This window comes from Zalophus californianus, chromosome 1 (assembly GCF_009762305.2).
Source record: "Zalophus californianus isolate mZalCal1 chromosome 1, mZalCal1.pri.v2, whole genome shotgun sequence".
Lineage (NCBI taxonomy): Eukaryota > Metazoa > Chordata > Mammalia > Carnivora > Otariidae > Zalophus > Zalophus californianus.
In genome coordinates, this window is record NC_045595.1 from 204,243,127 (window position 1) to 204,257,859 (window position 14,733).

At 38.1% G+C, this 14,733-nt stretch overlaps 1 protein-coding gene across 9 annotated transcripts in view; it reads right to left on the bottom strand.

The window, feature by feature from the left end:
- Positions 1-7: 7 nt before the first annotated feature.
- The window catches only part of CRYZL1 (crystallin zeta like 1), a 37,874-nt gene continuing 23,148 nt past the window's right edge, over positions 8-14,733 (bottom strand). For 6 of the 9 annotated variants that reach the window (XM_027586679.2, XM_027586677.2, XM_027586674.2 and 3 more), the window contains 7 exons: positions 10,520-10,653; positions 9,360-9,471; positions 6,159-6,257; positions 4,916-5,037; positions 3,985-4,090; positions 1,762-1,807; positions 570-1,040 (listed from right to left, as the gene is read on the bottom strand). In XM_027586679.2, coding sequence (XP_027442480.2) covers positions 941-1,040; positions 1,762-1,807; positions 3,985-4,090; positions 4,916-5,037; positions 6,159-6,257; positions 9,360-9,471; positions 10,520-10,653 — 719 coding nt within the window. In that variant the 3' untranslated portion in view covers positions 570-940. Of the gene's footprint in view, positions 139-569; positions 1,041-1,761; positions 1,812-3,984; positions 4,091-4,915; positions 5,038-6,158; positions 6,258-9,359; positions 9,472-10,519; positions 10,654-14,733 lie in introns of those variants that run through there. The other 3 variants (XM_027586676.2, XR_003518520.2, XM_027586678.2) reach the window with 3 other exon arrangements.

The window sequence follows — 14,733 nt, forward strand, 5'->3', positions numbered from 1 at the left end:
TCCGGTCCTGTCTTGTCCCGTTCTGTCCGCTGCTCGGCGCTCCTTCTGGGCCCTTGGCCTTAGTCAGGTCGTGGGTGGGAAACCCCCGGTCCCGGGCACCGATGTGCACTCCCCGAAACAGCTAACCGCTATTTAAATCTGTAGCCGAGAGGTAATGAGCTCAGGACATGGCGCTTGGATGAAAAGGAGACGTCACACTTAAGCCGCCGCTTAAGCTTAGAGAAGGCAGTGGCGACGTCTAGAGCTGGCGAGAGGGGCCTGCGCCTCCATCCCCCTGACCGAAAATACAGAACCCCGGCAGGAAATCAGCAAGCGCAGCCTCCTAGCCCCCTGCCCACGCATCGCCACTGCAGCTCCCCAATCCCCTCCACCCCGCACACGCTGCAGCTGCCACTGGCAAATTACAGCGATGGTCCTGTTTGATGCTGAGGAAACCCTGAAATAAATGAATGCTTGAAACAATGTTAAAGTGTCTATGGACTAAATCCACTGAGACTTGAAAATATACTCAAATGATTAAATTACGACAGCAAAGGTTTGTTAAGAAAAGGAAGGTATTGAGAACGGAGTAGATACAAAAGTAACGTTATTTTGACATACCAAAAGACTAACAACTTTATCAATAGAGTAGCGTGGCTTTTCCTGAAAGCAATTTTCTTCATGGAAAGAATTTTGTAACAGAGGCAAATGTATAGAAACAAGCCAAAAAGAATTCCAGAATATTCCCTTTAGATGTTAATTATGGAATTTTCTTGACCATTTGTACAATTTCTCAAATACTTTTCAAAAACTTTAAATAACTTTGAGCGTCTTGACTCATAGCAGGAAAACTGAACAATTTGCTTTTATCTTCCTTGACTTTTCTGAACAATTCCCAAGGAAACTCTGGCTTCAAGTACTGGAAGGGGTTTATTCAACTGAGGTCTGAGAAAGAACAAAATTAAAATTGAACAACTTGCTTTTTTCTTCCTTGATTTTTCTGAACAACTTCCATGGAAACTTTCGCCTCATACAGTGGAATGGGTTCATCCAACTGAGGCCTGAGGAAGAATGAAATTATAAAGTTAGGTCAAGGTAAAGATGAGTAGAACAATAGGATGGTAGTTGACAATTGCTATAGTTCAATTCTATTATTTTTTTAAGATTTTATTTACTTATTTGAGAGAGAATGCAGGAGCAAGGGGAAGGGCAAAGGGAGAAGGAAAAGGAGAAGCAGACTCCCCACTGAGTGGGGAGGCTGACCTGGGACTCTATCCCAGGACCTGGAGATCATGACCTGAGCTGAAGTCAGATGCCCAACCGACTGGGCCACCCGGGCACCCCAATTCTATTATTTTAAATAATCCAAACAAACGTGTCCCTTAGTATTTCCACTGTTAAAAATGATTAAGTTTTGATGGGGGAAAAATGCCTACTTTATCCACTCCCAGATCCAACTTAAAAAACCAAAACTGTACTTTTCCCTCTTCTCAAGCTATGGGTTATTTTATGTTACTTCGGGAAGGGTGATGAGAAAAGCAAAGGTTGTGTGGTGTGGTACGGAACGGATTAAGGAGAACTCATGAGCCACTTCTAACTTAGGGAATACTTATTGGTGTATCACAAGATACACTTCGAGAAATATTAAAGAGCAGCTTCTTTATCCAAACAAAATAAAATATGGTGGCAATAGGTATGCTGTGAAAACTGAAACAGAAGTGGAAATGCTTGCCTTACCTCGAGAATAGAAAAAATAAACAATGATTTGGTTACTTAGCATACCTAAAGACTCCACTTGATAACTTCTCCATCACATCTTTTAAGATACGTAGCTGGAAAGATTATTAAGGTAGCAATGTAACAGAGAGAGAATTGAACAAAACCAGTCAATAAATAGATGTTAGGCAGGTCACCTATTTAAATTCAGCACTCTCAGAAATTGAGAATTTAATTTACAAAAATTCTGTAAGCTGTGAAGTTTACCCTGAAAACAGGGAAATGGGGAACTGATGTGAGAGAAGTGGAAACATAATAGAGCCTACACTTCTAAGTTAGGACAAGTGGCAGAAGCAGCAAGCCTCATGCCTCGTACTAAGTAACGACTAGTGTTATCCCATGCCTCGTACTAAGTAACGACTAGTGTTATCCCAACCGGGTAGGAGTGTAGTGGTGTCAGGTTTTCCTTTTAGCACTATGTATGATATTTTTTGTTAAAAACTATGTTAGCACTTATATCTCTTATGTTAGGTGCACATTTATTTACTAAACTGGCTGCTCATTGGCTCAAAATCTGTGTGCAGAAAAGTTAAACTATATTTTGTCACTATGAGAATCAAAAAATAAGTGTAAAATTAAGACAAAAATTGAGTCATTTAAAAATTGCAATGACAGTTTTAGGATTGAGAGTCTATGTAATCGCTAGTACTAGAGAATGACGTATGGCATATAATCACACAGTCGGAAGGAGGTCTGTGAAATCACAAGCAGCAACTGGCTCACATGTGAACTGACTGAGGGGGGTTTAGCACAAGTGAGGACTAGAGTCTGATTTGGGACTTGAAAATTCAGGACTTCAGAAAATGTAGATTAGAAAGTACGAACATAAGCCATTTTAAAGATTTTCTTAAAGAGGACCTAAAGAATTTCCCCCATATTGCAAATTCTCTTGCTACTTCTGTTAAGTGAAAATGCCAACAGTAACTATAAGAGTGTGTGTGTACGGAGGGAATTAAATAACGCAGGCAAAGGAGCCAGCCTAGCTCCTGACATGTAAGATTCAAAACGTACTACCTAGTGTTACTCTTAACACATGGTGTTTGTTCTCTGCTGTTAACGTCCCATGGGATTCTTGATAATTACAATGTTAGTGGACAATTCAATTGCTTAAAATTGAAATTTAAAGAACTCTTCTAGAAAGTTAAAATTTAAGTCTATTTTCCAAATTTAAAGAGAAATACTTATTCAGAAATACGTTCAACTCACACATTCACTACATAGGGGATGTTCTGGTTCTGAAATGTACTTTTTACAACTCAATGTATCCAGGATACTAATGAAATACTCCTATTTGAAAGCTCTGAATTAATTCCGTCATTGCTCTTAGAGGAGGTGGGCTTTTATAAGTATGACGTGTATATAACTACACACATTTAACAAAAGCAAAGTACGATATTCAGTGGAGACAAACTTAAGGCTCGCAAGTTTCTTTCTTCGCATAGATATACGCTATTAAATAACAAGAACTTATGTTTTATCCAATATATTAAAATTTTTAGCAGGTGCAACTACCTTTAAAACAGTTATCTTAGAAAAAAAAGTTTTATTCATAAGTTTGACCCTGCTCTAAAGAGGTTTGGACCATTCTTTTGGAACTGCTTTCACATTCTCAAGACAAGATTTCCTTACTTTCACCAAAACTGGAATGATTTGGCTTCATTTGCCAGATTTTTTTCTCTGAATGAATTCCATTAAAAAAAAATCAAACCCATCTTCGTTTGATGAAGATTTTCTAGCACTGTTAATCTTAAAACACCCCACAAACTCTTCAGTGCAGATAAGCATTCTGCAATGTCTTATGTAATAGCACCATGAGAGCTTAGATTAAGGATGCAGCCTTTCAAGGGGATGTGTAATTTCCATAATGCCAAGTTGAAAATGAAATAAAATTTTACGTGTGCCTTGTGGTTTATCTCCCATTCACAAACGAGCATGACTACCTGGATGATTCCTGTCCCACCACTTTTTAGCTGCATTCTGGAACATGTATTAACTTTTTTTATACTTCAGTTTCTTCACCTGTGAGACAGGGATAATGATAGTACTTACACCTTATAGGGCTGTTTTAATGTTTAAATACATTAAAACCTACAAAGCACTTGGAACACTGTTTGGCATGCTCAATGAAAGTTAGCTATTATTATTATCAATTATCATTATTAAAGAACTTAATGAGAGTACATGGTAAATTTCAAGCCAGAAACTCAGGTCAGTAGATAAAAAGGATATAAAGATATTTTCCCTGTTGCACATTTGACAAATTCCAAACTTCGTCATTAAGGAAAGCCACCGTTGCTCCCTTGAGGAAAAGGCAATGGCTATCTGGAGGATCCAACTTGGATAGAACGCACAGAGACTAATCAATGACTGTGAGTTTAATAGTAGACAGATGACTGGTAATCCTGAGCCAGAAAAACTTCTATGCAAATTAAATACCCAAATCACAAATAAACAGTATACAAACTTTAATAACAATATGTAAACTGTTAATGTTTTCTTTTCTAATTCATTGTCCAAAATGACAAAACAGCAAGGTCAGATTGGAAGGCCTATGCAGAGGTGATGGAGTGGTAGCCTGTGTGCACGCACGTGTGTGTATATGTGTGTGCGTGAGTGCGTGCGTGTGTGTGAGTGAGATTTCTGGCTGCTGCTTATCAGTTATCTTCATGAGGATGTCAGAAAATTAGTGAAGATTATTGATATATGAGGATTATGGTATTTGCATATCAACCATGATAAGAAAATTTGAATACTGTTGAGAAACTAACTTTGGGAGACAATGTATATACACACATTTGTAGTAAATTCCAATGTGAATGGGAAATTGTCATAATTTTGTACAGAAATATTTTGCTAAGTATATATCAAAAATATGTCAACAACAAGAAAAAAAAATCTTATTGGAAATACTACTAAAAAATTCAGAAGTCACTTCTTCCAAACTACTAAATAAAAGTTCCATGAACTCCTCTATTAGGTACTATTTCTACATTTTGGCCAACATGTATCTAAACTAAAAAAGAAAGCTACATTTCTTTAGGAACAGGTATAATTCAGAATTTATAATTTCCTCACATCTTGCCTCAAAGACTTAGGCATTATTCTTTGTTAAATACATCCTTTCGGTGTAACAGTAATGTTTTATTGTTTCTGATAATACCTGCAGGTTTTCTTCTGTTGTTACCCAATGGCCTCCAACACCAAGAAGTGTGATGATGTCATGTTTATGTGGTAGTAGTTGTAATTTTACAGCTGGTTCGTCATCTTTACTATATAATCTCACTTAACAAGGGAATCGTTTAAAAAGAGAGAGAGAGAGAGACAAGAAATATATTTTATAGTAATCTGGCAAAAATTTATTCTTCAAACTAGTCTTTACTTTTTAAGTAGGAATGAGGAAGCATTTTTCTTAGAAAAAATAACACACAATGTATTCAGACACCTTAAAATACACTTTTTGCGTTAAAACTGGTCATAAAATTTACTGTGGATTCAGTTGTAAGTGTAATAACAAAAAGTTTATTTTCATTTGAAAACCAGGCAAGATTGATAGTTTTAATCATGATATTGATAGCTTAATTCTTTGGGAAAAGTTGACTTCTGATTAAGGAACTCATAGACTCAAGATAGTCATACACTGACATAATTATTGAAATGTACATTTGAAAAGTTAATGAAATACACATTCACTTCCACTGAAAGATTTTTCTGTTAATTTTCATAGTTGATCTTAGCCAAAAGGCCAAGAAGTGATCTTCTGAGTTCATTTCAAGCCCTGAAAATACTGGTTAAAAAGAAACACATTAAGATGGTCACAGCATCATTCATAGGAATGATTCCCATAAGAAGATTCCCATAAGAAATAAGAAGATATTTCTTAACAAAGTACGAATAGAATCCCTTTGTAGGCTTGTGAATCCTGTGCTTTCTGTGCAATGGCACTATCTAGTGGGGTACAGATTAGGTGTTAAATAGATACTGGTTAAATAACAAAAGGTCAAGGAAGGTAAAAATGGAACAAAATTCTGTGCTTTTTCCAAATAGAGATTGCAGAAGTCAGCCATCCAATAGAGGGCAGCCAGACATGGCAGAACTAAGCATCTGGCTGAGAGCTGAACGAATGTGTATTATCTGGGAACCAACTGAGAAGATGATGTTTGTTCATTTGTGTAGAAACACTTAAACTCCAATGCCTGTATCTTAAAGGCAAGCATGCTCTCTCTTCCAGACAGTGTTTACAATGGGATTCAAGAAGCTCCAGTTTAAAGAGAAAAGTTAAAAACAAAACATGACATCAATTTATTAAGTATGTAATAATTACTACCTGGTTTTATATATATATACACACTGCACCCATCACACTACAAAAATGACACATACTACTGATCTAGTAAAGTACCCACCTCCAGCATCTAGGACAATATCTACTCCCAGGCCTCCTGTTTCTTCTAAACAGCTTTCAGCAACATGGGCTTTCCCATTAGATACATCGATGACTCGGGCTGCAAAGGACAGAAGTCAGGCAATTGTATAGTTCTCTATGCAATCAACACAAACAAATCAGAGAAAAAGAAAAAGAAAAGCAAACAAATATCTGTTCCCTGAAACGTATGGAGTGGTTCAAACAATTACTGGATCCAAATTTTACTTTTTCTCTTCTAACCCAATAGTAGGTAAGGATCAATTTAAAGGAAGGGACTGGTATATTCAATAAGATAAAAATATTAAACATTTTGCGGATGATGCGTTCCAAGGTTGGTCTACTAAAAAAGAGGACTGTTTCCCAACAGTAAAAGATATATAGTCAGAACAGAGAATCTGTGAACTACAGAGATACACATATATTAAGGCATAAACTGAAAGATTAAGAAAATTCTTAAGTATGTTTAGATTTAATAGAGTTTAGAGCTAAAACGTAAAAAATGTATTTGTTCGATATGATACTTCTCTATTAGAGACTGTTTTATCCTTCTTCAGTCATAGAAATCCCCCTGGCTCCCTTCCCCACTTGCTCCCCCAAATGAAGAAAAGTCCTGAAGGTTAAGGAAAAAAACATGATTATTTTGAGCAGTTAGTGAAAACTAAACTACTTTTAGAGTGTTATCTCAATAGAACAAGCCAATGAGATTAAAAAAAAAATCTCAGCATTTGAACTGTCAAATGACAGTCTTCAAATGAAGGCTCATGTTTATAATTCATTTTCGTAGCTTTAGCATCTTCTTCTAAAAGAGAATTCCTCTCAGCACAGCTCCGCTTGGTGGTGTAGAACGACAGTGGTCTAAGATGGGGTCAGGGGTGGGAGTAGGGAGGACACAAGGGAAAGGCGACTGAGGCACCTCGGAAGGGCAGGGTTAACCATTAAGAAACCTCTTCCTTCAACAGTACTGTTCATGCTTTCCAACCCTCCTCCATTCCATTTCCAATCTCTTCCCTTTTTTCCTTTCTCCAGTCCCTGCCTTAACCTTTCTTTTGTGTTTTGGTTATCTCTGCCAGAGGCATAAGGTAACAATGGATGTAAGAGGGGCTTTAATGTTAGGCAGGCCTGGGTTCAAATCCCACTCCAATCTCCTTGTAGCTCCTCGGACAAGCTGGTTACATCCCCTAGATACTGCTCCCATGGTTCGCTGACACAGGATCGCTGAGGACTTCAGGATAGATCATTCATACTAACACTCAATCAACCTGCCTCCCCTTCCTGCCCACCCCTCACCTACACTATGGCACAGCCTCTTGTCTCTTCATCTGTTAGTTTCTCCATTCCTCTTTCTCCTCTTCTTGGTCATTTTTTTCAGTCTGTTTTCTTTTTCCTTTCCATTGTGTTGTTGGTCAGATAGGTTCAATCTTCTCATTTTTTGTTGTGCATTTATTAATTAAAAAAAAAATTCCAGTATAGTTAACATAGTGTTATACCCACCTATTTCCCCCACCCCCCTGGTGACCATCAGTTTGTTCTCTACAGTTAAGAGTCTGTTTCTTGGGGCGCCTGGGTGGCTCAGTCGTTAAGCGTCTGCCTTCGGCTCAGGTCATGGTCCCAGGGTCCTGGGATCGAGCCCCGCATCGGGCTCCCTGCTTCTCCCTCTCCCACTCCCCCTGCTTGTGTTCCCTCTCTTGCTGTGTCTCTCTCTGTGAAATAAATAAAATCTTTAAAAAAAGAGTCTGTTTCTTGGTTTGTCTTTTTTTTTCCTTTGTGCATTTTTGTTTCTTAAATTCCATGAGTGGAACCATGTGGTATTTCTTTCTCTGACTAGCTTATTTTGCTTAGCTTTATGCTCTCTGGCTCCGTCCATGTTGTTGCAAATGGCAAGATTTCATTCTTTTTTATGGTTGAATAATACTCCATTGTATATATGTACCACATCTTCTTTATCCATTCATCAGCTGATGGACATTTGGGCTCCTTCTGTTACTTGGCTATTGTAAATATTAATGCTGCAATAAACAAAGGGGTGCGTGTATCCCTCTGAATTAATGTTTTATATTTTTTGGGAAATACCCAGTAGTATGATTACTCAATCATAGGGTAGAGTTCCATTTTTAACTTTTTGAGGAATCTTCATACTGTTTTCCACATGGCTGCACCACTTTGCATTCCCACCAATAGTGTATGAGGGTTCCTATTTCTCCACATCCTCTCCAACACTTGTTGCTTCTTGTGTTTTTTATTTTAGCCATATGACAGGTGTGAGAGGATATCTCATTGTAGTTTTGATTTGCATTTCCCTGATGATGAGTGATGTCAAGCATCTTTTCATGTGTCTGTTGGCCATCTATATTTCTTCTTTGGAGAAATACCTGTTCATGTCTTCTACCCATTTTTAGTTGGATTATTTGTTTTCTGAGTGTTCTTTATGTATTCTGGATACTAACCCTTTATCAGAGATGTCATTTGCAAGTATCTTCTCTTATTTAGTAGGCTGTCTTTTAGTTTTGTTGATTGTCTCCTTTGCTGTGCAGGAACTTATTTTAATGTAGTCCCAATAGTTTATTTTTGCTTTTATTTCCCTTGCCTCAGGAGACACACCTAGAAAAAGTTGCTAGAGCTGATGTCAGAGAAATTACTGCCTATGCTCTCTTCTAGGATTTTTATAGCTTCAGGTCTCACATTTAGGTCCTTAGGTTCAATCTTTTCAAGAGCTCCCCAGTCTCCACCATATCCTGCTCATCATAAACTATATCTGACCTGTGTTTTTTAGGTGGATCATCCTCCTTCCTAGCATATCACAGAAAACAGACAACTTTAGAGGTGTATCACTGAATAAAAGATGTTGAGAGACCTACAGAGTGATGCAAACATATATTGATTTATTGAATAAAACCAAAGAGGCATCAGGTATTGTTAAACTATGTCAAAGTTCAGCTAATTCAAACCTGGGTAAGTTGATGACTGCAGGGCAAAAAAGAAAAAACATTGAGAGATGTGGGTTTAAAAAGAATAAAAATTAAAACTATCACTTAGGTAAACTTGGACTTAGCACAGATACTAAGTGCATTTTAACAGTGACTTTCATTTGGGATTTTGCACTTTGTTTTACTAGTATAGTCTTTAAGGTGAAATCTCTTCAAAATTTTCTGTTGTAAAGTCTGTGTTGAGTAGTATTACCCACCTATAGAAGGCCTAAGTCTTTCGAGGCATTGCTTGTCTTCAAGGCTGCCTGCTGTTGAAATCACTTTGGCTCCTCTGTGGTGTGCTAACTGAATAGCTATCATACCAAGTGCCTGTGTAGAAAAAAATACACAATGGGTTCACAGATATAAGGCAGAGGCCATATCTAACTTGCTTTACAGGCTATTTAATAAAGTATCATAGTTTAGTGCTACTTTAGCATATTTTTAAATATTATCTGATAGAAAAAGAAAAAAAAATATGGACAAGGTTGAGACATTTGACTGACTTTCTTCTTCAGAAGGGGTGGCAGAAAAGGAGTGTGTGTGCCACATGCTCCCACCCAGTCTGACCATTGCACATAATTTCAAGATGGAGGGCTACATTCAGAAACATGGCCTCAGTAAGAGAAAAATGGGCTTTTAAGGGCCTTGTCAGCATGATGTTCTAAGCTAATTTCACGTACATGTATGAGTCTAGCTATTTCTTTTTAAAGATCAAAGCACTCTCAAAAGCTCCATCCTTCTGCTGACCTGAGGGGTAAGTTTGGGAAACATTTCTATCGTGATGCTGGATATTAGGTTGAAGCCAATGCCAAAGACAGTTCTGCCTTTTTTGCAAAGCAAAACAGGGGATAAAAGCATTTTCATCAACAGCCAGATAGAAAATAAAGGTACAAAAATTCACCCCAAGTTTTTTAACATTTTTAGATTATAATCTATTTTTACATATTTTTAGTGCCTTGAACTATTTTTTTGCTGATACATGTAATGTGTTGACAACAGCATATTTTTTATCTTATGTGACCTGTCTATAAATGTACATCTTATCAATGTAGGTGTAAGCGTGAGGGATACACAAAATTGGTAGGGAGTTTTGGGGCATAGCCTCAAAGATTTCATGAGCTATTTCAGGCTTTGTGTATCAGACATAAAAACATGGCTTGTCTGCTTTTTTAATGTACTAGCAGATTCAAAGTAATAGAAACTAAACACACTTGTCTAATTTTTATCTCCTATTAATAAAAGCTGCCCATTTTATATTTTAACAAAATGGGTAGTGAACAAGCTATTGGTAAAGAATTATATTAGCAAATGAATGGCCTATTTCCGAAGTTTACTGGATTTTGATCTGTGTCTTAGCAGAACTATTAGCACCTACACTTGCTCCATCCATGATCAGGACTGATTTTCCAGGAGAGAGATGAGAAAGATAATGCAGAGCTGTATAGGCTCGTACTCCATCCCGAATGGTTCCAGCGGCTTCGGTCCATGTAACTTTTTCTGGTTTGTGAACTGTCACAAAGAACAAGAGGGAGCAACCGATTAGCAAGTCCTGTTAGTCCTGCCTCCTGGATCTGTCTCTCTCACCGTCTCTGCTCCCACCGTGGCCCTGGTCCAAGCCACTACTCCTATTACATCTTTCGCCTATATTTTGGTTTCCCTAGTTCCATTCTTGCCCACACAAAATGCACCCTCAGCATAGGAGCCAGCTGCGTGTGCATTTTTTAAAACATTATCCTGTGAAATAAAACACATGCAGAAAAGTACACGGAACATAAGTACAGATGGGTGGATAAATACAAAGCAAATAGACAAGTAATCCCCATCCCATTCAAGACAGAGAGCACACAGCCCACATCCCCACAGCCTCGTCTCTGCCACCAGAGGTCGCGACCAGGCTAACTTCAATTCCTGTTCATCTTCATCGTTTATGACCCACGGATGCAGTCCTAAACAATGTAATTGAGTTTTGCCTGTTTTGGAACTTTATCTAAATGGAGTCACACCATATGCACTCTTTTCTATCTTGCTTATTTTCCTTCAACATTGTTTTTAAGACACACTCATTTTTGGAAACATGACTGCAGTGCTTTCCTTTTTCGGGTGTTTCATGGCATTCCACTATGTGAGAACACTTTCATTTGGTGATGCACTCTCCAGTCGAGGAGGATGGGTGTTGTGTTCAGTTTGTGACAGTTATAAACAATGCTGCTAAAAATGCTCTCACATAAAAGGTGGTGTTATGCTGTCACATAGGTTTTCTCTAGGACAGTACTCTTGAATGGAAATCCCAGGTCGCAGGTATACAACCTTTGACTTTACATGTTCCCGAAGTGGCTGTCTGAATTCACTCTCACATAGCTGTGTAACAGAGCTCCTTTTACTATGAACATCCTTGTCAACCCCTGGCATGATTATACATTCTTATCAATCATTTGGGTGTGTAATGGTTTCTTACTATGATTTTAACTTGCTTTTCCCTCATGACTGCTAATGTTGAGCACCTTTCTGTGTTTGCTGGCCATCTGGAATTCCTTTTGTCAAATGAATGTTCAAGTCTTTATCAATTTTTCTGTTGTCTTTTTCTTAACTGATTTATAGGAATTGGCGCCTGGGTGGCTCAGTCGTTAAGCGTCTGCCTTCGGCTCAGGTCATGGTCCCAGGGTCCTGGGATCAAGCCCCACATCGGGCTCCCTGCTCCGCGGGAAGCCTGCTTCTCCCTCTCCTACTCCCCCTGCTTGTGCTCCCTCTCTGGCTGTGTCTTTCTCTGTCAAATAAATAAAAAATCTTAAAAATATATATATATATTTTTTTCTAGATGAATTGTTTATGTGTTATATATATTATTTTCAACTTTATGTCATCTCTTTTCAATCTCTCTAATGGTGTTTTTTGAAAACGGAAGTCTTGGAATGATCTTTCTTTAAGTAGGTGCCATGGCCAGGACGGAGCCCAATGCGGGGTTTGAACTTAACGTACCTGAGATCGAGACCTGAGTTGAGATCAAAAGTCGGACATTTAATCAACTGAGCCACCCAAGCACCCCCAGAATGATCTTTAAAAACATATATAACATGCTAACACTTCTCTGTTTAAGGTTCAATGGCAGGGCGCCTGGGTGTCCCAGTCGACTGACTCTTGATGTTGGCTCAGTTCATCAATGGCTTTCCACTGCACTTGAAACAAAATGCAAACTCCTAATACAGCTTAAAGAGCACTATCTGACCACGAAGCTATTCCTTAATACATCTAATTCTTTAATTTTTAGATTTTGTACACCAAATGTGATTTTTTTCCCAGTAAAAGCAATCCTTTCTCGTTTTACCTAAAATCAACTTTATAACACTTTCGTAGTCTTGACCAGCTCTTTCAAATATTTTCCCTCTGAAGTTGAGAACGGTGCAGCACAGGTGGTTGCACATACCAGCTACCTAGTGCCATCTAGAGGGGGACAGAGCACCCATGCACAGATGCTGAAAATGTTCAGACAAGCAAGGCATTAAAATAGAGCACGAGGTGATCACTCACACATGGTACTTTATTCCTTACCAAATTCTTTAAGATACCTCTTCTCCCAATTTTCTTGATTATAAAATGTGGCTCAGTGTAATTCATTTGTCTGGGGTCACATAGCTAATAAATTTGAATGTCTGATTCTAAAGCACCTCTACTCTAGCAGTGCACACTCAAGTTACCTACAGTTTACTTATATTTTGGCGGAACTGGGACTACCTATATCTTCATTAAGAAATCATACATGTAGGGGTGCCCAGGTGGTACAGTTGGTTAAGTGTCCAACTCTTGGTTTCGGCTCAGGTGGTGATCTTGGGGTCATGAGATCGAGCCCTGCATCTGGCTCCATGCTCAGCAGATTCTGCTTCAGGATTTTCTTGTTCCCTCTGCACCTCCCCGGTCTCTAAAATAAATAAATAAATCTTAAAAAGAAAGAAAAGAAAAGAAAAAACCAAACATGTAGTCCTTTAAAAAAAGCTAAAAGTAGTACAACTACATTTAGATATCAAAGGCTCTAACATTGTATGGTAACATGTGGTTTAATGTTGAGATCCCTGCTTTTGCGTTAGGTGGTCAACAACTGTTTATTATGTTATAAAAAACTAAAAATATAAATAAAAGGGCCGGTAGGGATCACAATAACAGCATATCAAACCCAAGAATTAGAATTTTAATTCTTTCTACCTTAGATTTGAAAAAATGCTGAAATGTGTATGAAATTTTGAATGAAAAAATTATTTTTATGTTTGACCTAAATGGCTTAAGAACTGAAAGCACAAAAGAACCAATTTACTCAACTTCTTAACTTTATCTATAATATACTGTAGCAGGATTAATAAGACATTTGGGGAAATTGTCTGGAACCTAATTCTTTGGTTTGGTAAAAGAACAGACTTACCTGAAGATGACTGAGTGTTCAACTTTCATTTAAAAAAATCACTAAAGAATTAATAAATAAACTAAATAAACTAAAATATAGTTGTGCTAAACTGAATTATTTCCTTCTGCAAATCTTCAGGGAACATACTGAAATTATTTCCTCTTTTACAAAATGTTGGAGCTGCAACAGAGGCTATCTAGTTTGAATGTGCCCAGTGTCTTGCCCAAAGGCAAGTGGTCACAGTTAAGTGGCCATTCTTAAAGTTCCTCTTTTAAAGAAACATTTTACTGTATTTTTTTTTCTCAAGGAATATCTGGAATTATTTTCTTTATATATATTAATGGATTTTGGACTATAATCCTCCTGATTTGTAGGAAAATAAAAGGTCATTTGTGTGGTTTGCTTGTCTTAGTTTAACCTTTATAGCTAGGAAACTGATGTTCCAATTTGCTTTTCTCCTGGTCCAACTTATAAATCTCCAGTATTCAGTAACACCTAAAAGAATGGGTCTTTTTTGCTGGGTTGTAGGGTAGCTCTATTTTCAACTTATTTTATTTATTTGAGAGACAGAGAGCACAAGTGGGCGGGGGGAGGGGCAGAGGGAGAGGGAGAAGCAGGCTCGCCACTGAGCAGGGAGCCCAACACAGGGCTCAGTCCCAGGACTCTGAGATCATGACCTGAGCAGAAGGCAGACGCTTAGCCAGCTTAGCCACCAGGTGAGCCACGTAGGTGAAAACAGGGGCCCCTATTTTCAACATTTTGAGGAATCGCCATGTTTTCCAGAGTGGCTGTACCAGCTTGCATTCCCACCAACAATGTAAGAGGGTTCCCTTTCTCTACATCTTTGCCAACATCTGTCATTTCCTGACTTGTTAATTTTAGCCATTCTGACTGGTGTGACGTGGTATCTCAGTGTGGTTTTGATTTGTATTTCTCTGATGCCGAGTGATGTTGAGTATTTTTTCATGTGTCTGTTGGCCATTTGTATGTCTTCTCTGGAGAAATGTCTGTTCATGTCTTCTGCCCATTTCTTGATGGGATTATTTGTTCTTTGGGTGTTGAGTTTGATAAGTTCTTTATAGGTATATACCCCAAAGATAAAAATGTAGTGATCCCAAAGTGGTACCTGTACCCCAATGTTTACAGCAGCAATGTCTACAATAGCCAAACTATAGAAAGAGCCCAGATGTCCACTGACA